The sequence below is a fragment of the Podarcis liolepis genome, assembly GCF_965112155.1.
Source record: "Podarcis liolepis genome assembly, chromosome: 6".
NCBI classification, from domain to species: domain Eukaryota; kingdom Metazoa; phylum Chordata; class Lepidosauria; order Squamata; family Lacertidae; genus Podarcis; species Podarcis liolepis.
In genome coordinates, this window is record NC_139559.1 from 17,118,174 (window position 1) to 17,143,467 (window position 25,294).

Genomic DNA, 25,294 nt, shown 5'->3' on the forward strand with positions numbered 1-25,294 from the left:
CTGTGTAACATACCAAATGTAGTGCTTAAATTTCCAACAAGTCTGCCTTGGAAGTCGCTGCCCACAAATGGCTACCATCCATATGGGCTATGTTCCAGCTCTGCTGTTGAAAACCAGTGCCTGAATACCAGTTACTACAAATTGCAGGTGGGCAGAATACTATTGTGTTCATGTCCTGCTTGAACATGTATCTGGTTAACCACTGTGAGGACAGGATCCTGAACTTGATGGACTATTCACTTGATCCAGCAGGCTCTTCTTATGGTCTATAGACATTATACAGGTGTCCTGGCTATGCAGTTTTAGATGCTTGATTTCTGTAATTAATTAAAGCAAACCTACCCTCCTGCTCACCCACACAGTTTACTTACCTATGTTGGTTTTTTGAATTTTTACTAATTTTGTGTGTTTTGAGGATTGGTTTCATTGGTTTACTTGTTTCCTGGATTTTAGTTGCTCAGTCTACAATCTTAATATGTACATGTTGCAAATATGTGGCTTATAAATCTCACAACATAATTTTGAAAATACTGTATGTCTGAGATTACCTACTTTCACATGCTCACAATTAAAGATGTAGACAAAGTATACAAAGCAGCACTTTCATGTTTATTCCATTCATGCATTATTCCATTCATCCCAATGCAATGTGAATGAAGCCAGGGAGTTTGGTGGACTGGTGATAGAAATGTTGCTGTCACATGTCCTGCAAAGAGGCCATACCCCACCCTCACCACAGCCCTCCAAACACTATCAGTCCATGTGCACCCATCAATGAGAGGACTGCCTTCTTCCATAGCAAGCTCTTGGAGACTGCTGTGGATGCCCGGCCTTCAGGCATTCAGTGGGTGGCTTAGCACAGTGACACAAGGGAAGTTTCTCAAAAGAGAAGTTCACTTTGCTCTGTCCTGGGCAAAGTCCAAGTTATTTGGCAGCTTCTCCTTTCTTACTTGGTTTTGAAAGCCACTTAGTTGGTTTCTGCAGCACACGTGATTAATTTATTTTTATTTTTATGGGATTTCAAATAACAATAACAATATAGGTAAAGGAGCCCTGGGTGGTTAAGACCAGTCAAAGGTGACTATGGGGTTGCGGCGCTCATCTCGCTTTCAGGCTAAGGGAGCCAGCGTTTGTCCAGCTTTCCAGGCCATGTGGCCAGCGTGACTAAGCCGCTTCTGGCACAACAAAACACAGTGACAGAAACCAGAGCACATAGAAATGCCATTTACCTTCCCGCCACAGTGGTACCTATTTATCTATTTGCACTGGTGTGCTTTTGAACTGCTAGGTCAGCAGGAGCTGGGACAGAGCAATGGGAGCTCACCCCATTGTGAGGATTCAAACTGCTGACCTTCCAATCGGCAAGCCCAAAGGGCTTAGTGGTTTAGACCACAGTGCCATCCACATCCTACTGATGATATAACAATATGGCCCTATAAGGATACCAATCTACCACATATTCATTAAAGTAAAATGCAAATATGCTGCACCGATCACTATTTCTGGATTTGCTAATTGCATTCGTTTGTAGATTTTACAAAGCTATCTGACCTTTTTGAAAATGACTGGAGGGATAATTATGGCTGTAGTCCAATACACATTCACCTGGGAGCACATATATATGAAATTAATAGGACTACTAAATATGCCTGGAAATGAGGCCAACCCCACCTGCATGTTTTGAAATATACAGTATTTTTTTATGTGTCTAGCGGCATCAGGGAGTGGAAAGTGGCCAAGATTTTTCAAGCAATCATCTCTGATCCTGCAAAACCATCTTGTTCTGGGTGTTCTAAAGTTCATCAACCAACCTGCCCCCCCCTTTTTTGCTAGAAATTGAACATGTGTTTGTCCTGGACATGGGAAGGATCTGAAGATGGACAAGGAATGGCTGTTATGTCTGAAACGTTTATTGTGACCTTTACAAAAAACAAAATAGGAGGCAATGATTAAGTACTTAACGAAGGGAGTAGCAGATGTCTTGACTTCCTCGCCTGTGGGTTACATCACAACCACAGGGCTGGAATCAAATCTCCTTTTCCATTCCAGAAACTTCAAAAACAGCTTATGAAAATGGGGAGTGGCGTGCATCTTAGCAGGAAACTTCTGCCTCAGGCCAGTTCTGTACTTCCTGATGTAACAACTACATTCTCATTCAGCCTTCTTTATATTTATTCCAGCATTTCAGCAAGGAGGTAGCCCCTGATGTGGAAGGAAAGAACTGGTCTGCTGACTATAAACTATAAATCTCTCTTCCCCACCCCCAACTCGGAAGCGTGTGATAATCCACTAAACTTTAATAACAAACAATATGCAAATTGCAATAACAAACAAATGCCAATTGTCATGTGCAAACTGTTAATGAATATGACTAAGCTGTGGGCCTTTCTTAAATTCACCTCGCCTCTGCACCTGCCTCAAAACTGTGGCAGAGAGGGACTCACTACTGAAGATAAATCTCAGGCACTAGGAACAACCTAGATCGGATACTATTCATGTTATCTGGAGGTGTGAGCAGATAGCTTTGAAAAAAGTAAATTTCAGGCATGGGATACGAGCCAAATCCAGCACACTGAAAAGGGGAGAAGGGTTAACTGTTTGCCACTTCACTGTGGTCTAAACTTATATCTGGACGGGGGCTTCATGTATATTTACTAGATGTCCAGGTAAGAGTGCATAGGGTTTCAGCCTAGGCTAAAACAATCTGATGCTCAATAACCAAAAAGTAAATTCCATTGAAACTAGCTAGACATATTGCTGAGTAAAAAAATCACAGGACTGGGCCTAAGGCCTTGAGCCCATCCACCAAACTAGACCACGCACCAATACCCCCCACCCCACTGAGCGCTAACAGCAACTGGCGGGGGGGGGGGTTTCGTTTAGGGAATTTTAACCCTATCCCGCCCGGCGCCGGTGTCCCAATCAAAATGGTGCAAACTTCGCGGCGCGTAGTTTCCTTATAGAAACAAATCACTGCGCGATGCGACGCCACAGGTTACTCCGTGACATCTGCAAACTCCATTCGGACTCCTCTTTCGCTTTTTTTTTTTAGCTGGCGCGCCAAGAGAACATCCTCGCCTCCCAATTTCTACCTGGCTCTGGAACTGACGGTGCAATCCTACGCCTACTTACCTGAGAGTAAGTCCAACTGAACTCAATGGGACTTACTCCTGAGCCTAGGGCCGTCCTAGTAGCGCACGCTAGTTTCAGTTGTTGGCGCAAAGATCGGAGGCTCCGTCAAAACGAAGGGAAAACTCTGGGCAAGAAGGCCGGGATAGTGGGGAAGGGGGGGTGGGGAAGGTGTCGAAAGACAAGGATCTCGCCGAGGGCATCCCGAGCCGTTTTAGCCCCGCGGAGAGGCTTCCCCAGCTGCCTTCGTCCTGCATCCACCGCGCGGGAGGGAGGCGAGAGCGGGTGGGTCGGGATTTCGCCCGGAAAGTCACCTGATCCGCCCCGCAACCCGCCAGCCCCGCCGCGGCTTCCCCCGAGGGCCGCCCGCCGCAGCCGGCCCCTCCCCGCGCCCTGCTCCCCTCCCCTCCCTTCCCATTGGCCCCGAAGGAGAGTCCGGCGTCCAGCCCCGGAGGTTTATAAAAGCCGCGCTCCCAGACGTCGATGGGACCTTCTAACACCTGGAGCCGGCGCGTTTAGTGGTTATTTCTTTGTCTGTCTCTCTAGTTTTTTCCTCTTGCATGGAGTTAGATCTCTTGAAACCAGATCTCTTGAGAGCAAGCAGCCTGCCGCAACCACAGCCCCGACGGCCGATCGCGAAGTCCTCCTCCGAGGCTAGTTTGCGCCGGGGGAAACTCTCCTCTACCCTTTCTCGGCTTCTGCGCAGATCTCCGCATCGTTGCGCAGCGCGATCCTGTGGCTTAAAGCGCGCGGCTGTTAGCAGGGTCGGCACTTTCCTGCACGACCCTCTTAGTGCTGCTACCCCGTCGGGCTAGGAGCCCGCCTCTCTTTTTTCCTCACCACCTGCATTTAAATTCAACTTGCTGCCTGCGAAGTTTTACCGGCTTCCTGCTGCGCGCGGCTTTTAAGGTTAGATCCAGCCTGTGGCCAAATCCCACCGAGCGCCGGAGCTCAGGTTAGATCCCTCCGCTGGAGAGAGAGACCCCGACGTGGTCGTGTGTGCGTCTCGATCCACGTGCGGCGAGCTCGATTCCTTCAGGCTCCCTCCCTCGGACCATTCCGGGCATCATGAGCACCCCCTTAAAGCGAGCCCCGCTGCTGGGCTCCCTCGTGAAGCGGCGAGGCCCTGGCAGCGCGCCCGCCCCTCCGCAGCAGCAGCAGCTGCTGCCCACCTCGTCGGTGTGCGCCTTGCAGCCCAAGGAGGAGATGCCCGTCTGCCCCAGGCAGGCGCCCCACGCGCTTTCCGCGCTGCCTGGCCCCACCAAGTGGCCTCTGATGGGCAGCCTCTTGGACATCCTCTGGAAAGGGGGCCTCAAGAGACAGCACGAGACGCTGGTGAGTAACTTCTGCGAGCCTCCACCACCAATCTTTACAGGTCCTATGGCACAAACCACCTGCGGGATGCCTTGGGTTCGAAATCCTTTTGGCACAGCCCCTAAAACAGCCCAAGGCAGCCCCATAACTCAGTGCTCCAGCAGAGGAAGCCACAAGTGTAGTCCTGGCCATCTCGGGTAAAAACTTGGGTCTCCAGTGGCATAGCCGGGAAGCCTTGACCGAGAGTGCTTCCAGACTACCTGCTTGCTGGGCGTTCATTATTATTTGTTTGCATGGTGTGTGTGTGTGTGTGTGTGTGTGTGTGTGTGTCAAATATATTGCGTGAAATTCTGTCAATTTCCAGTGCAATCACTCATCCCTTTCCTTATCCTTTGGGGAAAACTGATCGGTTGCACCAGACCTGAAGTTGCCAGTGTGTGATTGAGAGCCAGTGTGGTGTAGTGGTTAAGAGCCATAGACCCGTAATCTGGGGAACCGGGTTCGCGTCTCCGCTCCTCCACATGCAGCTGCTGGGTGACCTTGGGCCAGTCACACTTCTCTGAAGTCTCTCAGCCCCACTCACCTCAGAGTGTTTGTTGTGGGGGAAGAAGGGAAAGGAGAATGTTAGCCACTTTGAGACTCCTTCAGATAGTGATAAAGCGGGATATCAAATCCAAACTCCTCTTCTTCATCATGCTGCCTGAAAATAGCTGTAATCTGGAAGCGTCCATTGATGGATAAACCGGGGATACAAAACATGTGGTTTCGGACCAGTTGCTGTTCTAGAGTAAGGTTACCAGATGTCCCCGTTTCCCAGGGACAGTCCCCGGATTTACAAATCAGTCCCCATACAAAATCCATTGCAGTGTCCCCGGATTCATTGAAAAAAATCTGGTAACCTTATCCTAGAGGGGAGTGATGCTGGCTTGCAGGTGCTTTATCTTCTACTCGCATTGTCACCTGGGGTGAATCTCCGTAAGCGCACACTTGTATGTGCAACTTGGATCCACAGTCAAAACAAAAAAATTCCTTCCAGTAGCACCTTAAAGACCAACTAAGTTAGTTCTTGGTATGAGCTGGCAATGTATCTGAAGAAGTGTGCTTGCACACGAAAGCTCATACCAAGAACTAACTTAGTTGGTCTTTAAGGTGCTACTGGAAGGAATTTTTTTGTTTTGACTATGGCAGACCAACACGGCTACCTATCTGTAATTGGATCCACAGTGGCTCTCCTCTTTACCCTCCCTTTCCTTCTCCCTTTGGCTGCAGGCCGATTACCACCGCAAGTTTGGCAAGATCTTCCGCATGAAACTCGGTGCTTTTGATTCAGTGCACATCGGTGCGCCCTGCTTGCTCGAGGCCCTCTACAGAAAAGAGAGTGCCTACCCACAGCGCCTTGAGATCAAGCCTTGGAAAGCCTACCGGGACTACCGTAAAGAGGGCTATGGTCTGCTTATCCTGTGAGTTAGGATTAAGTTAGGAGTTAGGATAGTGAGTGGCATGCATAGCTGGGGGCAGAGCCAGTGGGCAATGAAGGAAGGCACTCACAGCATTCTGCTGAAATCACTAAGCGTCACAAAACTTCCTATGATTGTAGTGGCTTGGCACGGAGTTCCAAGTGATGTTAAGAACAGAATGGTTTTCTCGTGCTTATAAATGTAGTTGGGGGGAAACCGCATTGATCAAGACCGAATCAAGCAACTGCTTTAATTTGCTTGATTGGTTTTTTGCGTTTGATTAAAAAACCCAAAAACTTCTGTACCTCTCCTCAGCTATTTGTGCCGTATGTGAATGTTGTTCAATAGAAGGTTGTCCACAGAAACTAAATGTCCATTCTGGCCTATGGAGGTTTTACATTCATATTGTGAAAATAGTTCAGCACAAGCCATTTCAGAGCATCTTCTGTGTTCAATCTGTTGCACTGTCAGCATCAAGCTGCATGTTATGCTGGGAGATCTCTGACTCCTCCTCTCTAAAATGCTTTTTAATAATAATAATAATTAATAATAGCAAGCTTTAGGAAAATCAACCAGTCTGGTCACAGCTCTGGGACTGGGAAAAGGGTCTGTGTTATTTTCTCTGCTTTAATATGTTTGCCCTCAGCAGAAAAAAATACAGGAGGGGAAAAAAATAGGTATGGCAGGTGAAGCACTTTGAGATAAAATGCACTATCTTGCTAATGCCACCATCTTTCAAATCAGATGGGGAATAGAGAATGTGGGGAACATTCTGTGAAACTGATTTTGAGCGTCACTTTTGAAAACTACCCAGGAAGTGATGCTTTTAAGCATAAGGCCATTTTTTACACTGTCAGATTCATCTTAGGCATTTTCTAACCTTCCTTGGCATATATTAGCATTTATCTGTAAATTGCTCAAACCTAGTATTTGCTCAAGGCACATCCAGCTAATATACTGCTTTTAGATTTCAGCCATCAGCATAGTCTGACATTTCACATTAATCCACACACAGTGCTAACTTAAGTAGAAAATGTCAGCATTTGCAGCGTGTCTGGAATCTAGTATAGTAGACATGTGTAAATGAGGGTCTCTTTTAACTTCTTTCTCTTTTTCATTCACACAGAGAAGGAAAAGACTGGCAGCGAGTAAGAAGTGCATTTCAGAAGAAATTAATGAAGCCCACAGAAATTATGAAACTGGACACCAAAATCAATGAGGTATTCATAAGGACTTATGCTTAATTTTGTCTTCTAAGTTGTTAAGGCTTTAATTCAATAGCCACTGAACACTGTAAGGCTTACTTCTCCGTAGACATGCATAGGATTAAACTGTAATGCATCATGAAATCCAGTTTGGGTCTGATCCAGGCACAGATGTAATTGAATATTTTGAGCTACCTTGTTTGTGAATGGACTCATTTAGAAGAGGGAGGTAAGAAACAATCCCTGCAAAAATCTCAATTCTTTCACACACATAAATCCCTGCATGTAAAAACCTAGTATATCAAATAGAGGGCTATACTAGAACTTTCTCCCTGATGTGCCAAGTTTCTATATTCAGGGTGAGCTTTTATATGGAGTAATGCGTGCAAAATGCAGTCCCCCATTTTCAGTTCCAAAGGTCGAGTCCATTGAGACTATACACTTGATTTTGATGAATGCATGGCTCTGCAGTCAATCAGTTCCACAAGTTTTGCGTCCATCTCTGCCTTTGGTATTGGCTGTGAATGGATTCACGTAACCAGACAAATGTTGGTTGCCAAGTAATGAGATTTTGTTTGCTAGTCTATAGAATCCAGTGTTCATTGGACCCTTTCAGTCTCACTTGATTTTTCCCCCAGCACATGGCAACTGAAGTTGTTGGTGCTCATGGTGGGAGCCGCACTGAACTGACTGGGCAATATTCAACTAAGTTTTATCTATTGAAATTAGTGAACCTAACATAGCCATGTTTATTAATTTCCTTGAGTCTACTCTGATTAAAACGTAGTTGAATATCACCCATTGACTCCAATTTGGAGGCTGCCAGAGAAATCCCCCTTTTCTCTGTAGATGTGCACCTATGATTTTGCAGGACTCATTAAATCCCAGTTTATTTGCCCACCCAGGGCGGAAACAAATTAACTTTTAAAAAACTTTTATTGATAAATGCAATACTTACAAACACAAACCAGGACACTAAACAAACTTATTATACATAGATACATACACCTCTCAACTCAACTTAGATTACAAAAAAAGAAAACAAACATACAAACTAAACATACAGACATAAATCTTGACTTTCCTCCACCTATATGTGGCTTTCTTTGTTTCTTTTCTTCTTTTCGCAGTGTTATCAATATTATGAAACAAGTTAACTTGAGTTAGTTGAGACGTTACACTTGGAAGCGTCTTTACAAATCACAACAAAGATACTGTATTTTTTGCTCTATAAGACTCACTTTTTCCCTCCTAAAAAGTAAGGGGGAAATGTGTGTGCGTCTTATGGAGCGAATGCAGGCTGCACAGCTATCCCAGAAGCCAGAACAGCAAGAGGGATTGCTGCTTTCACTGCGCAGCGATCCCTCTTGCTGTTCTGGCTTCTGAGATTCAGAATATTTTTTTCCTTGTTTTCCTCCTCCAAAAACTAGGAGCGTCTTGTGGTCTGGTGCGTCTTATAGAGCGAAAAATACGGTGCATTAATCATTTGCCCACTGCTGTGAGATATTCTCCAATAGCAGCTGATGTACATCAACCTTTACAGACATGAGATGGAGCTAGTGAGTTGACTAATGATACAAGAACAAAGAATTCTCAGAGTGGTCTACAAACCTATCAGTACTAACAAAATGGAGTTTTTATAAGCCTTGTCTGTGGAGCTTTATTTTCAGCATAGAAGGGGGGAAATAACACATTCCTGTACTACGGAATGTGTGTGTGTGTGTGTGTGCGCGCGCACACGTATGTGCATTGCAAAAGAGTGTTTGTAAAAATAATGACCTGTGCATATTTTGCTTTTCACCAATATTCCACATTTAATTCCCTTTTTAGGTTCTAGATGATTTTATGCATCGGATAGACACACTTTGCAACAAGAATGGAGAAATAGAAGATTTGTATTCTGAACTGAACAAATGGTCATTTGAAAGTAAGTTTCCCTTCTACTTCTCAGCCTGGGGTTGTTGTTTTCTCCCCCCACCCCCACGCCAATCCACATCCAACTCAGGTGTATGCATGCAGTCTTCTTCCATGCAAATAGGACCCCCCCCCAGGCAATCACGCTACTGCTGCAAAACAGGCACCTGCTGGGGTGGTCAGGGCAGGGGGCATGGCTTGTAGGTGCATTCCTGCTTGTGGGATGTGATTCATAAGTAGCAGTCAAGCACAATATTCATTGTTTTCCTAGAGTGGACATGTGGGGAAATGTTTGGTCCAGTCAGTCAAAAACTTCCTGTTTACTCCTGACTGCGACATACTTCCTTTTGCATGTGACTAGAGGTGGGCATGACCTTACCTGTCCAGGTAACAAAAGGACAAGGCATGCTGCCACTCTTCCTCTTTTCCATCTTTCTTTTGTCATGTGAACTGCAGTGACTGATAGTCTGCAGTCACTGGGATTATCCCCCCATATGGGGTAGATCCAAATGTACATATTTGTAACTTTAAGCCAGGCATAGGCAAACTCGGCCCTCCAGATGTTTTGGGACTACAACTTCCATCATCCCTGGTTAACAGGACCAGTGGTCAGGGATGATGGGAATTGTAGTCTCAAAACATCTGGAGGGCCGAGTTTGCCTATGCCTGCTTTAAGCCTTCAAGGATCACACTGTGCTCGGCCTGATGTAAGTAAGCTTCTTTTTGTTACTTTAAATATTATTGTGGTGTCTTTATTCTTTTAAGAGGGTTAAAAAGGGAACTTACCAGGAACATACAATTCAATACTGAATTGTATGATAGTGAGAGGCCTACACAAGCCTGCAACCAGCTATCTGCTGTGCTGTGTAAAGGGGAATGCACTCTGCTAAGTAAAAGGAACTTGCTAACGCAAGTTAGGAAGGATATTAATAAACAATATATCCTCTCTTGCCTTCCTGAACATTCCCACACTGCTACCCCAGTCATGTTGAACACATGAGCAGGTTCATTTGATCCTCCCCCCCCCCCCCAGTGTTCACGGCAGACTAGGGAAAGAATCACTCTATATGGGAAGAAGGAAGAGTACATGAGTTTGAGTTCTGGCTGGGTGTGTAATGTCAAATGTTGGTTTGGCATTGCATCTGAAACAAACCATAGTGTAGAGTGTGGCTTAACTCTTTGTTCCTCATCCCCAAACAAAATGAACTTTGTATGTGCAGCTTGCTTGTCTATACCTCTCGTTGCTATGGGCTTTCCCTTCGCACCCCTTCTTCAGTTATATATAAGGATGTAAGTTATCTTCAGACAAGGATTTGTGAGGCTCTTTTTTCTTTTGCTTCTGCTATAAGATGCCCTGGTGGCAGTGCATCGATCCTAACGGCTTCCTTTTCTATGATAGGTATTTGTCTGGTACTGTACGGGAAGAGGTTTGGGCTCCTGCAGCAGGACACTGGAGATGAAGGCCTGAACTTTATCAAGGCTGTAAAAACGGTATGAAAAAATGACACGCTGAACATTGTAGCCATTTGATGGACAGCAATGTAGGAAGTTGCCTGATGTAGCGGTGGTACACATAACTCTGAATAGTCTGTGTTAGCCCTCTCCCAATCTAGTGTCCTTTGTACTTCAACTCTCACCAGGTCGGTGGTATGCAAATATGCTGGTGGAGCCAATCCAGCACTCCTGCCAGCCTATTTGCATATCACCATGCCCCTCCCCTTTCTGGTACACTGCGGAAACTCAACCACGTGGAGGTCAGGTAAGGAGTGCAGTCTTGCTCCATCAAGGTTGGGGGATGCTGGTACAGTCAAACCTCTGTTTACCTAACCCTCTGGTTACGTACACTTCGGGATGCACATGCGGCAAACCCAGAAGTATTTTACCGGGTTTCACCCCACATGCATGTGTAGAAGCGGTCCTCAGGTTGCAGAAACCTTGGGATCCGACCGGACCTCTGGAACGGATCCTGTCCGCAACCAGAGGTACCACTGTATAGACCGACTGAAAGCAGATCTCCAGGGTTTCGGACGGGAGTCTTTTCCTACTCCTACCTGGAAATTATGGGAACTCTGCATGCAAAACGTGTTCTACCACTGACGATGTAGTTGTGACGTTCTCTAGAAAATAGTAGTTTTCTTAAGTAATTTTTGGCATGAATGGACCACTCATGGGAATGCACGATTGAGTAAATTGATTGAGTGAATTGACTAAAGGGTCTTTTATATCTAGAAGGAGCATGAATAAAGATGCTCAGGAGCTGCAGGAATTCTATTGACTCAGCCCTTCTATGCATTGCACAGAAATAGTACTTGGTGCCCAGTAGGATGGCTATGTTCTGCCTCCTCTGTTGGAGGCAGTATATGTCTCTGAATGCTGGCTGCTGGGAATTGCAAGTGGGAGAGTGCTGTTGCACCCAGGGGTCCAGCTTTTAGGCTTCCTGTGGACATTTGGCTGGCCACCAAAAACAGGAAGCTGGACCAGATAGTCTTCCAGGCTATTTCAGCAGGGCTCTTAACCAGATGCCTAAGAAACACTTAAAACAGGACCTGGGTGTGCTCTGCTCACTTGCAATTCCCAGCAATTGGTATTCCAAGGCATACTATCTCCAACAGTGAAGGCAGACCATCCAGTACCATGACTAGTAGGCATTGACAGCCTTGTCCATGAACTTGTCACATCCTCTTTCAAAGCCGTTCTCTTCTCTGCTGCAATCACCGGTTTGATTCCTGCTCTTCTTTGTTTTAGTGCACATTTTGTTTCATTTTAATAATGCAGTTCATCTCTTCATTGCCATTTTGCAGATGATGAGTACATTTGGGAAGATGATGGTGACCCCCGTTGAGCTCCACAAAAGCCTGAATACTAAAGTTTGGCAGGCTCACACAAAGGCGTGGGACAATATCTTTAAGACAGGTAGCTGAACACACTTTGTGGCAGTGGCAGTATCTTGTGAAATAAGCTTTGCATCTTACAATTTAGCAACTGTACTGCACTTGACCTGAAAGTTAATGTATCAATTACTCTCGATATACATTTGAAGTCTTCTCTGTGGAGCACATGGCAGCATATCTGGAGTTAACACGTGTTATTTTTCACAACAACCCTGTGAGGTTGGTCAGACTAAAATATAGTAATTTCCCCATTAAGCTCCATGACTGAACCAATAATTAAAGCCAGGTGTCCCTGGTCTGAATTTAGTGCATTCCCTCCTACCCCTACCCCCCCCAAAAAAAACCTGGCTTGCCAGAGTGGCTGTTTAGCTTCTTGTTATATATGCCCACTATAAAATATGAAACTGAAATTGGTTATGGGGAGATATCAGGCTTGAGGGATCTAATTTCTTCTTTGCAAGAACCATGCGATCTACCAATTGGAGCCAGGTGCAAAAGAAATATACTCAAAGTAATGAATGCCGAGCCCAGGAATTTGTGTTTTTTCAGTACTAGAACTGAGTAGACCTCACAGTCCTTCCACACACAAAATCACTCCTGTGTGTGAAGCATTCCTTATTTTGCTGGTATCACTTAGGATGGGGAGAAGGGCATCCTTTTGTTGCTCCCATTGTTGGGATCCTGAGATCCTTGCTGATCTACAACAGCCCTATCTTCTGTCCACCCCTAGCTAATTGGGTCGCTCGAGTTCACCATGGAAGCCTCAAAAGCTCTGGTAGAATAGACCAGTGCGTAAAGCAACTTCAGATTGCTTGGCTCTCTTCTCTCAAAGAGCTGGCCCTCTGTTCTTCAGGCATTTCGTAAGTGTATGCTGCAAGCTCCCTCTGAAGGAGCTCAGGGTAGCATTTCTGTAGCCTCACAACGACCCTGTGAGGTTGGTTAAGCTATGAGAGAGTGGCCTGCCTAAGATCAAAGCAGAGAGTTGAATCTGGTTTTCCCATATCTAAAATTCCTCCCCTTGCGCCCTTTTGCAAACAGAGTGGGAGGTGTAGTATTTAAAACTTCAGGCAGTGGCTATCATGTTTGAATGATCCTCTCTATAATGCAATACAATAAAAGCCTGCACATAGAAAATTAGCATGGCTAGGTTTCGCCAATTGTCCTTGACACCTTGTTTTCTGTGTGCAAGGAATTTCTGAAACAGAGGAACATTGCAACTTACAAGGCCTATAAGCATTGCTTTTGCTCAGTACTTCCTCTCTTCCCTCCCACAGTGAAATGCTCCATTGACAGCAGGCTGCAGAAACACTCTGCCAACCCCAGCGAGGATTTCCTCTGTGACATTTACTTTGGGAGTCAGCTTTCCAAGAAGGAGCTGTATGCTGCCATCACGGAACTCCAGATTGCTGGAGTTGAAACGGTAAATCCTAGCTTGCTTCTCTGTATTCGTGGCAAGGATCCTCTTAACGGTCACCCAGCTAAAAAGATGATAACCTCCTCTTTCCTGTGACCCATTTTCCTCATTTGATTTCCTCCCTTCTTGTTCTTACTAATTATCATCACCATCATTGCCATTTAATAGGTTGCAATCCTGTTCCTCCCCTTAACAATGCCTTAACATCTGCTAAGTCTCCCCTGGATTGTGCCAAGTTGTTTTTGATGCAACTTTTCAAAAATCTAAATACAGAAGGCCTAATGCAGGGATAGGGACGCGGGTGGCGCTGTGAGTTAAACCACAGAGCCTAGGGCTGGCCGATCAGAAGGTCGGCGGTTCGAATCCCCGTGACGGGGTGAGTTCACGTTGCTCGGTCCCTGCTCCTGCCAACCTAGCAGTTCGAAAGCACCTCAAAGTGCAAGTAGATAAATAGGTACTGCTCTGGCGGGAAGGTAAACGGCGTTTCTGTGCAATGCTCTGGTTCACCAGAAGTGGCTTAGTCATGCTGGCCACATGACCCGGAAGCTGTACGCCGGCTCCCTTGGCCAATAAAGCAAGATGAGCGCCACAACCCCAGAGTCGGCCACGACTGGACCTAATGGTCCCTTTACCTTTAATGCAGGGATGGAGAACCTATGGCCCTTCAGTTTCTGGTACTGCAGCTTTCATCAGCCTCAGCTGGCATGGCCAATGGTCATGGGAGATGAGATTTGGTTAGGTAACATATACAGTGGTACCTCGGGTTAAGAACTTAATTCATTCTGGAGGTCTGTTCTTAACCTGAAACTGTTCTTAACCTGAGATACCACTTTAGCTAATGGGGCCAGCCACTGCGCTGCCACCACCCAATTTCTGTTCTCATCCTGAGGCAAAGTTCTTAACCCAAGGTACTATTTCTGGGTTGGTGGAGTCTGTAACCTGAAGCGTCTGTAACCCGGGGTACCACTGTAGTGTGTCACTGACATCTCATTCCTCTCCTGATGTTTCTGAATGCCTTTTGTAGTACAGTGGTACCTTGGTTTTTAAACGGCTTAGTTGCTGAACAAATCGGTTCCCGAACGCTGCAAACCCAGAAGTAAGTGTTCCAGTTTGCAGATGTTTTTTCAGAAGCCGAACATCCAACGCAGCTTCCGATTGAGTGCAGGAAGCTCCTGTAGCCAATTGGAAGCTGTGACTTGGTTTTTGAACCATTTCAGGAGTCAAACGGACTTCCAGAACGGATTAAGTTCCAGAACCAAGGTTCCACTGTATTAAGAATCCAGGTGGTGTGAATAATAATAATAATAATAATAATAATAATAATAATATTTATATACCACCCTATGCCTGCAGGTCTCCTAGGCTAGGGCAGAGCTCAGTTTTGAAACGTAAAGAAGCCAGCTGCAGATAATACATATAAATATTTTCCCATTGTGAAAGGCTTCATGTTGTTGTTGTTGTAGTAGTAGTAGCAGCTCCTTACTCATGTTAATGTAGCAGCCCTGCGTGAGCTCAGTCAGTCTCTCTTACCATTTCGCAGACAGCCAACAGTCTGCTCTGGGCTCTCTACAACATCTCCTGCAACCCTCATGTCCAGGCAAAGCTACTTGAGGAAATACAGGCTGTGGTCTCTGCTGAAGAGAACCCAAATGCTGAACATCTGAAGAAGATGCCCTATTTAAAGGCGTGCCTGAAAGAATCTATGAGGTAAATTTCCCTGCCTAGTATGAAAATAAACTGTCTCTCTTTTCTTTGGCTACACCCATTTAAAGCTTTTCGAACAGGCGAAACTGACAGGGAAGATCAGAAACCAGGAAGATCAAGTATTTTTTAAAGACTGGAGTAAATTTATTTAAAAGACCACTGTAAACAGTTAAAACCATTGGCAGGGATATAATGACACTTGTAATGTGGAATTAACTATGGTAACCATGGATATGTAACAGATGGATAATGGTATAAGATGCAAAATTTAATCTTAAATATGGAATCCATGGAGGGAGGGAAGAAGGTCCGAAGGTTCAAAAGAACCTTTTATTTCAATGTTTGAAATGCTTAATGTTTAAATGTATAAAATTGTGTAAAACCAATAAAATTTTTTTTAAAGCGTTAAGCATTTTGAACAGTTATGATTTCCCCTAAAGAATCTTGGGAACTGTAGTTTGTGAAGGGTGCTGAGTTGTTAGGAGCACCCTTAACAAACTACAGTTCTCAGGATTCTTACCATGATGTCATCATCCGGCTCCTGGTAGATCTGTCTTGTAATCATAGTAAAAAAAGGTGCTTTGTTGTTTTTTTGCTGTAGGTTAACTCCGTCTGTGCCATTTACTACTCGGACCCTGGACCAAGAAATGGTCCTTGGAGACTACGCTCTTCCTAAAGGGGTGAGTCACATTTTCCAGCAGCAAAATTAACTTCAGATGCAAAGGACTTCCCCTGTCTAAGCTGTCGTGTACTGTGATTTATACATGGTATGAGTGTAGAATTGCAGCTGCAAAGTCACTTTTCTAACACATCGTACTCTTGAAGGAGCTACTTTTCGGAGTGCACAGTTAAGTCACTCCAATGGAATTTGAGCACCGTAAGGTGTAATCAATTATTGCGACAACGTGAGACGTATAGGGGGAAACAGAGTGTGTCTAGCTGGCTTGACATGTTGCTTTGCAGTGCAGGTCAGTTGACTTAATTTATGAAAGAGGTTCCTGAGATCAAGCTTGCCTGCAAAACACACCCTCTCCAGGCTTCGCACATTTTCTTCTGACATAGCTCTTATGACTTTAATACTGACAGGCAAAAATGCTCATCCAGATCTGCCTCGCCGTTTTCCCCCAAAGAAAACCCAATCTTTTCCACTGAATCAGAGCCAATGGCAATCGAGTTTTCTCTGGATTGACGTTTGCTCAATTTATCACTTAAAGAGCAGGTTTTCTGGGGGAAAGCTATGGGGCAACTGCTTGGATCCATGCTAAGCACAGGGCAAGCTCAAGTCTGGATGAGCCTTCAGTGCAGCTCCCCACCCCCACCCCCATGTGGTAATCTGCTGCAGCAGAAACAGCACCTGAGTTTTCCACTATTAAAGGTATAGGCCTGAACATTTGGGTGCAGACTGAAGCCTGAGGACATCTGGAGCAAACTAAGCTTTGTCTCACATTGCACCTTGTTTGCTTGGTGTTTTTTTTTTTTAAAAAAAGCACGCTTAGCCTTTAAAACACTCACAGGCAAGAGAATATTATCTATTTTCTACTCTGAATTGGCTCTGAAGGCAATTTCACTGAAAGATTAAGGCTTCATCTGCTTTCTTCCGTTTTGAAACCCCTGCCTGGAAATAAATCCCAACTTGAAGTTTGTTTGGAGCTTCTTAGAATTTTTCTTTAAAGTCTCCTGGCTGTTGCTCCATGCTTTTTTCGCTTGCCTTGGAAGCGCAACAGCCTTTGATGCGACATCATGGTTCTGTCAGAGAAAACAGCTTTTCATTTTTCCTGCAGCCCTTTTTTTCCATTAGCAACACGAGGCTTGATGTTCTGTCTTTAGAAAAACTGCACCTGGCTGACCTTCACTCCCCTCTCTCGCTCGCCCCATGCTGTTCTCCATGTTTACAGACGGTGTTGATGATCAACAGCCATTCTCTGGGATGCAACGAAGAATACTTCAATGACTGGACTCAATTTAAGCCAGAGCGTTGGCTCCAGAAGAACATAAATCCTTTTGCTCATGTTCCTTTCGGGATTGGAAAAAGGATGTGCATCGGACGCCGCCTGGCAGAGCTACAGCTTCAATTAGCTCTCTGTTGGGTAAGATGTTTGCAATTACATCTTCTCACCCTCCTTCAAATAGCAGTTACAGTGTGTGTGTGTGTGTGTGTGTGTGTGTGTGTGTGTGTGTAGGGCTGAATACGTAAAAATTTACCTATGCCCCAGCCTTCAACACAAGACCCTAAGGTGTGTTCCATACATCAAATCCTATTGGTTGTATCCTGCTAAGTTTCACATGGAGTAAACCCATTGAAATTATCGGACCTAAGTAAGTCGTGTGCAATTAGCATTGAATGTTGTTGTTGTTGTTTAGTCATGTCCGACTCTTCGTGACCCCATGGACCAGAGCACACCAGGCACCCCTGTCCTCTACCACCTCCCGCAGTTTGGTCAATCCCATGCTGGCAGCTTCGAGAACACTGTCCAACCATCTCGTCCTCTGTCGTCCCCTTCTCCTTGTGCCCTCAATCTTTCCCAACATCAGGGTCTTTTCCAGGGAGTCTTCTCTTCTCATGAGGTGGCCAAAGTATTGGAGCCTCAGCTTCAGGATCTGTCCTTCCAGTGAGCAAGCAGGGCTGATTTCCTTCAGAATGGATAGATTTGATCTTCTTGCGGTCCATGGGACTCTCAAGGCTCTCAAGCATTGAATACACCCATATAAAAGAAGTGGGTGAAACTGTTAGGTACCCCCCTCCCCTGGGCCATGTGAACAGGTGGGAGGGGCTGCTCACTTGTCAGTCATATTGGACATCATAGTGAGGGGTTAGCCTGCCATGTTAAACTTGGTATGGATCATAGCCGTGTCATTGTGAGTAGATTCAGACTAACCCTTAGTTACAAGTTGGGATGAGTTCCTTCCCACAGGTGCTCACTAGGGTGAGTTTGAGCAGCCCGGGTTTGATTCCTTCTGTCTTTGTGTTGCAGCTTATACGGAAGTATCAGATTGTAGCGACCGATGACAAGCCGGTGGAAACGCTGCACTTGGGAATCCTCATCCCCCATCGAGAAGTTCCCATTGCATTCAGAAGGCGATAAAGGTAAATGAAGCTGGAGCTCTGTGGCCAGGCTGGTCCCAGAAAATGGCGTCTTAATGGACTCTCTTCTTGGCCCACTTCTTATAGGGTTGCCATATTGAAAGTGAAAATCTGGACAAGTTGTTGAGCACCATTTGGGGGGTGTTGTTGAGCTTTTAAAAGTTTTGCCATACATTCCAATTTTCCCAGACATTTTGCCAATTTCTGCCCAGACACTGCTTGTGATTGCATTATTCCAGCTATGCCTGGGAAATTCCAGGTGTATGGCAACCCTACGTAATTCGTGTTTCTGAAAGTTAGGCAGTGCCTGAGTTTTACAGAGCTTCCTGAAGAGTTACAGTAGATTCAAAAATGTGTTTCTGCTTTTCATGAGACATTGGCCCAATAAGAGCTTTTTTCTTGTCCGCTCCATCTGTTCCTGAACATTGAAAACACCACCATGCCATAATTTGCTGCGAGGTTATACAGTGAAACTATGAAATGAGCAGAACTGGCTTTTCATTTAACTATCATCCTAGAGCCAGGATGGGGAAACACTTGGCCAACTGACAATATTCAGAGAAGCAAGGGCTCCTGGCTGATTCTAGCTTCTATATATTTTCAGAGCAAATTTCTAGCCCTCATTTTTGCAGAGCAATCGGGAAGAACAGAAGGAAGCCAGGAGACAGCTACCATCCAGCCTACATTTCAAAAGTGTGCACAAATCATGTTAACCACATGATATATTTTCCAATATGGCTTGTGCAAGATCTACCTCTAAATACCATCAGTGGACTACTAAGATAATTGATTACTTTGACCATGTAAATGTGTAAATGTTCTTTTCTCTCTTCCCCTCTCCCTCAGATACTTTTTGAAGGAAGACAGTTGCTTGAGTGCTGCCTTTTCTGAAGACAACCCCCTTGAATGCTTGGCACCCAACCTCCTTCAGCAACCAGGGGCTAATCATGTTTTGACCTATGTGCTGTTGACGGAAGAGAGATCAAGGAGCACCTGAAGTTAGCTTTGACCTTGCTTTGGGGGGGCAGATCTGTCAAACCATGCACCTAAGTAATCTTTTGAATACTGCAATGAAAACCAACAAGGACCAGCCTTTATTTTAAAAGGTGCAAACTGAGAAAACAGCAAAAAGACTGGTGCGAGACAATGGATCTTTTCATGCAGCCCTGACAAAAAAATCCATTTCTGTTCACCTGCCCGTGTGAAATCTGCTGGTCGTGGCTCAGTACATCCTTCATGTTAGATGTTTTTAGGATCAACTGGCCAAGGGTGGATGAAATGATACAGTGAGTTCAGTGCTGAGGTGTAGGGGGAGGAAATTTTTGCTGTTTCTCACACCCTGCAGGAATTGTGTAAGTTTTTTAAAGTGAGGGCTTCTGTCTGCTGCAGGTCTCGTTCAGCCTACCTCCTTTTACAAAGGAATGTTGTGATAAGGAGAAAGAAGCACTCCGAGAGGGTCCTGGTGTTTATATTTTTTAAAATATTTTTTTACAAAGGGGAGAAAAACTGCACTAAATCCATTTCCCTTTATATATTTGTTAAAACTCAGAGCCTTGCTGCAGTAGCCGTGAAACTTTTACCATTATATGATTTTGATAAAAACTGTATTTGGGGAAAAAACCAACAAAGTACCAAACCTCTGCTGAGGGTTCACACTGCAGAAAATGTGGACTGATTCAGGCTAGCTCTGCCTGGAATATCCCCATAGGCTCTACATAGTTCTTCATGCTCATGAACAGACCATTACAGGGAATCCAGTGCTCTGATGCTCTGGATAACAACTTGACAGGACTGGTGGGGTGTGCACGGGCCTACAGAACTGCTCTAGTTTTTAAAAACGCACTTGCCCATTTCAGGTCTTGTGCTTATGGGTTGAAGAGACTAATTCAGTACAGTCAGGCCTGCATAAGGCATGACTCACCAAGCCACACACAGCACCCCAGTAATGTACTGGAGCCTATCAGGGGCTGCCCAGAATGCTTTGGGGTTGTTGTTTTTTGTGTCATGTGGGTAATGTCTGAAGCACCTTGGCTGCCGAAATAAGTGGCTTTTTTCACACAATGCATGAATGAATGAACTCACAAAAATTTGCTGCTGCAAGGCGATGTGATGGGCTTTATCTTGGATGGCTCTGAAATTGGATTGGACATTGTCATCTGTATGGTTGTATGTAGCCTCCCAGGTTCAGAGGCACAATTGCTTCTCAATATCAGCTGCCGGGAGCTACAATAGGTGAGGAAGAATCCCTTCCACAACTTGTTTGTTAGACAGTGTGGGGAACAAGTTGCTGCTCTACATGGACCATTGCTCTGATCCATTGCAAGTAATCTGGTGGTCTTGTATTCAGCTTGGAGAGGCGCAGAGACACACTTCAGCATCATGATCTGCAGTAGCATATGAGCAGCATTATTCATGTTTTCACCCATTCCTGAATAATATACGCACAGCTTCCTTGTGGTGGTGTTGGAGGGGTTTTTTTACATGAATTTTTGTGTTTTTTTTCTATTTTAAATAAACATTTTTTATATAACAAGATCCTTGTACACTTTGGAGAACTGTCAACAGATGCTGATTTATTGTACAGAATTGCTATTTTTTTTCAGTGTTCGGAATTTCTCTTGTTGATACCTAAACACACACTTTTTTGTAATAAAAAAGAATTTCCAGATATGATGCCTCTACTTGTATTGAACATATCATCCAGTATTGTTTTAGAAAGTCACCTACATTCTTTGTGAGTTGCTCATATTTTGCTACCAGCTCAGAAGAAAAAAATCCAAGCTCTATGTGCTGGGTCCGGGGGTAACCTGTGAAACACGGTCCAGGACCGGTCCAGAATCCAAAGGTTCTGCTAGGAGTCAGTCCGATAGGTCCAAGGCAGGACACAAGACAGGAAACGAGGCAAGGACAGGTACAGGATCTCAGGCAGGATCTAGCATACAGCAATGTTGCTCCCACAACCTGGGGCAGGGTCTGACAGCCTTTTATCTTTGTCGGGGTAGCGGCCAGTCCTGATCCCCCAGCGACTCACCTCCCTGTTTCACCTGGAGATGCACTCCTCCTGCGAGTACTCCGGTCTCTCCTTCTTTCAGACCTTAGTCTCTGCAGCTCGGGAGACATCGGTGGGTTACTAGACCCAGGGGCCACCTCAGCCTCACCTGACCAAACCGGTAGTGGAGCAGCTGTAAGTGATGGCCCAGCTGAAGGCAACGAGGTAATCCCGGCATCTGGAGCCAGTGCAGGCTCAGGCCCCTGACTTGGCCCAGCTGGTGTTTGTTGCAGGGGAACCTGTGCAGACTGGGACTCTTCAGGATCAAGCCCCAGACTTGGTTCAGATGATGCCTGAGGCAAAGGATCCAGTGCTGGCTGACAGACTCCTCTGGTTCCGAGCCCGAGTCCTAGGCCATCACACTCTAGTGTCTGAGAGCTACTCAAAAGAACTTTGCTCAGAACTTTACTTGCACCATGGCTTAAGAGATCACCTGCAAGTCCATGAGGAACTATCAACCTGTTGAACCCACTGGTGGCTGATTAGTGCAAGGATTGCTGATCTTGAGAGATTACAGCAGGGTTTGGCAACAGTTTTCAGATATTTAAAATGTAAGGAGGAGATGAAATCTCTGTGTGTGATACCTATAGGACCACAAGCAATATTTTTTTAACTACAGAGAAAGCTATATTCCACATTAGGAAGAACTAGTAGGATCTGCAGTCAAATGTTGCTGTGTAGCCTCTTCATCTAACAAGTGTGCTCCTATTCAGTCAACCTTGCTTGCCTCCAAAATAGTACAAGATGTAAGGAACCCAAGAAGGGACACGCACCCAATTACATTTTTCATTTTCAATTATGCCAGTATTATTTCGCTACTGAGCATGCTCACTCTTCTAGGGTGGTTTTTGGAGTATTTCCACCAGTAAGGGTCATTAAAAAGAGATGGTGAAGAGCTCCGAAAAAGACCTCTCCAATGGAGTGAAGGGGCAGTAAAATGACAAATGCAATTCAATGTAAGCAAGTGCAAAGTGATACATGCCTTTGCAAACCAACAAAGAAACAAACCACCCACCTAATTTCACATATAGGCTCATGGGCTCTGAACAGGTGGTGATTTGGGGATGTAGTGCACAGTTAATGAAGATGTTAGCCTCATGTGCGACAGCTCTAAAAGGCAAATTCCATGCTAGGGATTATCAGGAAAGGAACTGAAAGTAAAACTTGCCTCAAAAAGGATACTGCAGAGCTGGAAAAGGCTCAGAAAAGGGCTACCAAAATGATCGACGATGACTCTATGAAGAAAAGTGGTGGCATTTGGGACTTCTTAGTTAAGGGGAAAGGTGGGTAAGAGACAACGTGATGGAAGTATATAAAATTATGGGTGGCATGGAGGAAGTTCATAGAGAAAGGTTTTTCTCCCTGTCTTATAACCCTAGAACTCATGGACATCAATACAGCTGAATGTTGGAAAATTTGTGACAGATAAAAGAAAGGGCTTCTTCACGCAGCACGTAGTTCAGCTATGGAACTCTCTTCCACTGGAGCCAGGGATGGCCAGCAATTTGGATGGCTTTAAAAGAGGATGGGACCAGGTCATGGACAAGGCTATTCTCTGCCTCCAGAGTCTGAGGCAGTGATGCTTCTGAATGGCAGCTGCTGGGAAAACCCAGGAGGGAAGAGGGCTCTTGTGCTCAGATCCTGCTTACGAGTTTCCCACAGGCATCTGGGTGTCCACTGTGAGATCAGGATGCCACCCTGTTCCAGCCAGCTCTTCTTACGTTAACCAAGGTAGGGTGGCAGACTTCCCATATTGCAGATTTTGCAGGCTGTTCCAAGTATGAGGCATTGGAGCAATATTTTATCTGCACAGTGCGGCATTCATCCTTCCACAAAGCCTATATATCAATGCATTATGACAACTTGTGGCAGCTGAAATTACAGTCTGTTTTACATAAGACCTTTATCTCAGGTGCATAAATCCTAGTGTCTGAATTACCGAAACACACACTCTTGAGTTATAGGCATATACACGCCTTACTTTCTGGGACTATCGCCTACTCAACTGCAATACTGCAAGATGTTTGGCACAAAAGCCAAGTTGCTGACACAATAAGACAGATAAACAGCTATATTGTAGATCTTACACGTCACCAACTTGGCTTTTACATTTGTAAAATCAGCATCAAAACTGAAATAGTCCTCAGGCAATTCAGAACAAACCTGTTAAGCTTGCCTTTAGGGTTTTGTTTTTGCTTCACGGACAACAATATATAGTATGAACTTTGGTGGTCTACATTGAAATGCAACTCCCTTTTAAAATATTTGCATGTTTTTGAATCATTTTGTTATACTTTTCTGCATCAGTCAATATGTAAGCTAGTTTGTAAAAAAAGTGGTTTTAAACCAATAGTCATATTTGTCTTGTGTCTTGCTTTTCAAACTATATAAATTAAAATTATTTTTTCAATACAACACATTTTTCCAGAATGATTGATTGAGTGACACCTGCCTTTTTCTCTGATGGGGCTCAAAACGAATTAGGGATAAAAATAGAAATAGGGATGTCCTAAGGAAAAACAGAAAATTCCAGGATCAAAGCAGAAACCAAAACAGCTTCTGTAAATCTGGGACTGTGCTTGGAAAATAAGGATACTTGGAGGGTCTGTAAATGGCACTCGTCATGCTTTCCCCGGAGCTGCACTCATGGGCAGTCTACTCTCTCCTCCTTTCCTTCTTTCCCTACCTGCCTCTCAAGGATCATTTTTCAGTTGTATTCCCAACTTCTGAGCACTGCCAGAGGCAGTATGCCTCTGAATACCAGTTACTGGGAATGGCAAGAGCTGTTGTGTTAATGTTCTGCTGGTGGGCTTCTCATAGGAATCTGGGTGGCCATGGTGAAAACAGGATTCTGGACTAGATATGCCTTTCGCCTGGCCCAGCTAGGCTGCTCTTTTTTCTTTTTTATACTTTATTTAATCATTTTTTTCAATACAAACAACAACCGCAAAAGACACATACAACAAAAACCATAACAACACTAATAACACAAATAGACAATTCAGAATTGAATACTGATATACCCACACCTTTTTAACAATATTTCCCCACCTCTCCTCCCCCTACTTCCCACCACTGTCCGCCTTATCGCTTAAATATTCCTTCCAGATTTCTTCATATTTATCCATTCTTAATTTGCGTCGACATGCAATTCGTTTGTATGTAGCTAGTCTGTCCATATTATCAATCCATGTGCTCAATGGAATCTTTTTGCGGCTCTTCCAATTCATCAAAACAAGTTTTTTTGCTTCTAGTACATCAATTTTTCCTGAAATAAATTGTGGGACCTTCTGGTTCTGTAAAAGAGGTACTTGAAAGCGTTTCCCTTGCAGGTGGTTCTGATTACTGGAATCTGATTACGAGACAGAAGGCTAATTCATGCATTCCCCCCCTGTGATGCGTGCCACAGGCATCCTCCTCCACTTCTCTTCTCTCCCCCAATAGACTCAGTCAGATGCTGCTGCATTCATGACAAATCAGCGAGAAACCGATCTAAAAAAGATTAGCCTACAACAGAAATGTGTGCCAGAGCGTGGGTGGTGCTAAGCACGACTTTGCAGACAAATGAATTCCAGACTTTTCAACAAGTGTTACGAAACTGAACTCACATCCTCTTTGCCTAATTCCTGCTTTTGCATTACCGTATTTTTTGCACCATAACACTCACTTTTTTCCTCCTAGAAAGTAAGGGTAAATGTCTGTGCGTGTTATGGAGCGAATGCCTGCGGGTGGCGGGGGGATCTGCTGCAGTTGTGAGCAGAGGATCCATGGTTCTGCTTCCTTCCCTCCTCCGTGCCTCGCTTTGAAACAGCAAAGCGGGAGAAGAGCCGCTGAGTGGGGAGCAGAGAGGGACAGAGAGCCTGCTTGCTTTAAAGGAGCAAAGCAGGAGAGGAGAGGAGTCGCTTACACAAGTGTAAGCGGCTCCTGTCCAGTTGGCTCCTTTAAAGCAACCATGCTCTCTGTCCCTCTCTCCTCCCCACTCAGCTCGCTAAATAGCAGCAAAGTTTTTCAGCTCGCTAAGCCAGGGAGGTGGGAGAGAAGCAGAGCCTGCTTGCTTCAAAGGAGCAAAGCAGGAGAGGAAAGGAGCCTTCTCCTCTTAGACCCCTCTTCTGCATTATTAGCAGCATCCTTCTCC

The 25,294-nt window shown here is 44.9% G+C and overlaps 1 protein-coding gene and 1 long non-coding RNA gene across 3 annotated transcripts; one reads left to right on the forward strand and one right to left on the reverse strand.

The window, feature by feature from the left end:
- Positions 1–1,888: 1,888 nt before the first annotated feature.
- On the reverse strand, positions 1,889–3,462 carry LOC310709138. The gene is made up of 2 exons (XR_014527345.1): positions 3,133–3,462; positions 1,889–2,202 (listed from the first exon to the last, which is right to left on the reverse strand). It is a non-coding gene; the product is annotated as an uncharacterized lncRNA (long non-coding RNA).
- An 86-nt stretch (positions 3,463–3,548) lies between these two features.
- CYP24A1 (cytochrome P450 family 24 subfamily A member 1) lies at positions 3,549–20,778 on the forward strand. Of its 2 annotated transcripts, none has more exons than XM_083508126.1 (12): positions 3,549–3,650; positions 5,713–5,903; positions 7,027–7,120; positions 8,936–9,032; positions 10,419–10,510; positions 11,821–11,932; positions 13,185–13,330; positions 14,865–15,031; positions 15,630–15,708; positions 16,924–17,115; positions 18,001–18,113; positions 18,957–20,778. In XM_083508126.1, exons 2-11 carry the CDS (start codon positions 5,749–5,751, stop codon positions 18,109–18,111), a joined length of 1,245 nt encoding a protein of 414 aa, XP_083364252.1. In that variant the 5' UTR covers positions 3,549–3,650; positions 5,713–5,748; the 3' UTR covers positions 18,112–18,113; positions 18,957–20,778. The 2 variants fall into 2 exon arrangements, with proteins under 2 accessions (XP_083364252.1, XP_083364251.1); XM_083508125.1 differs by having other exon boundaries at positions 3,575–4,464.
- Positions 20,779–25,294: the final 4,516 nt, after the last annotated feature.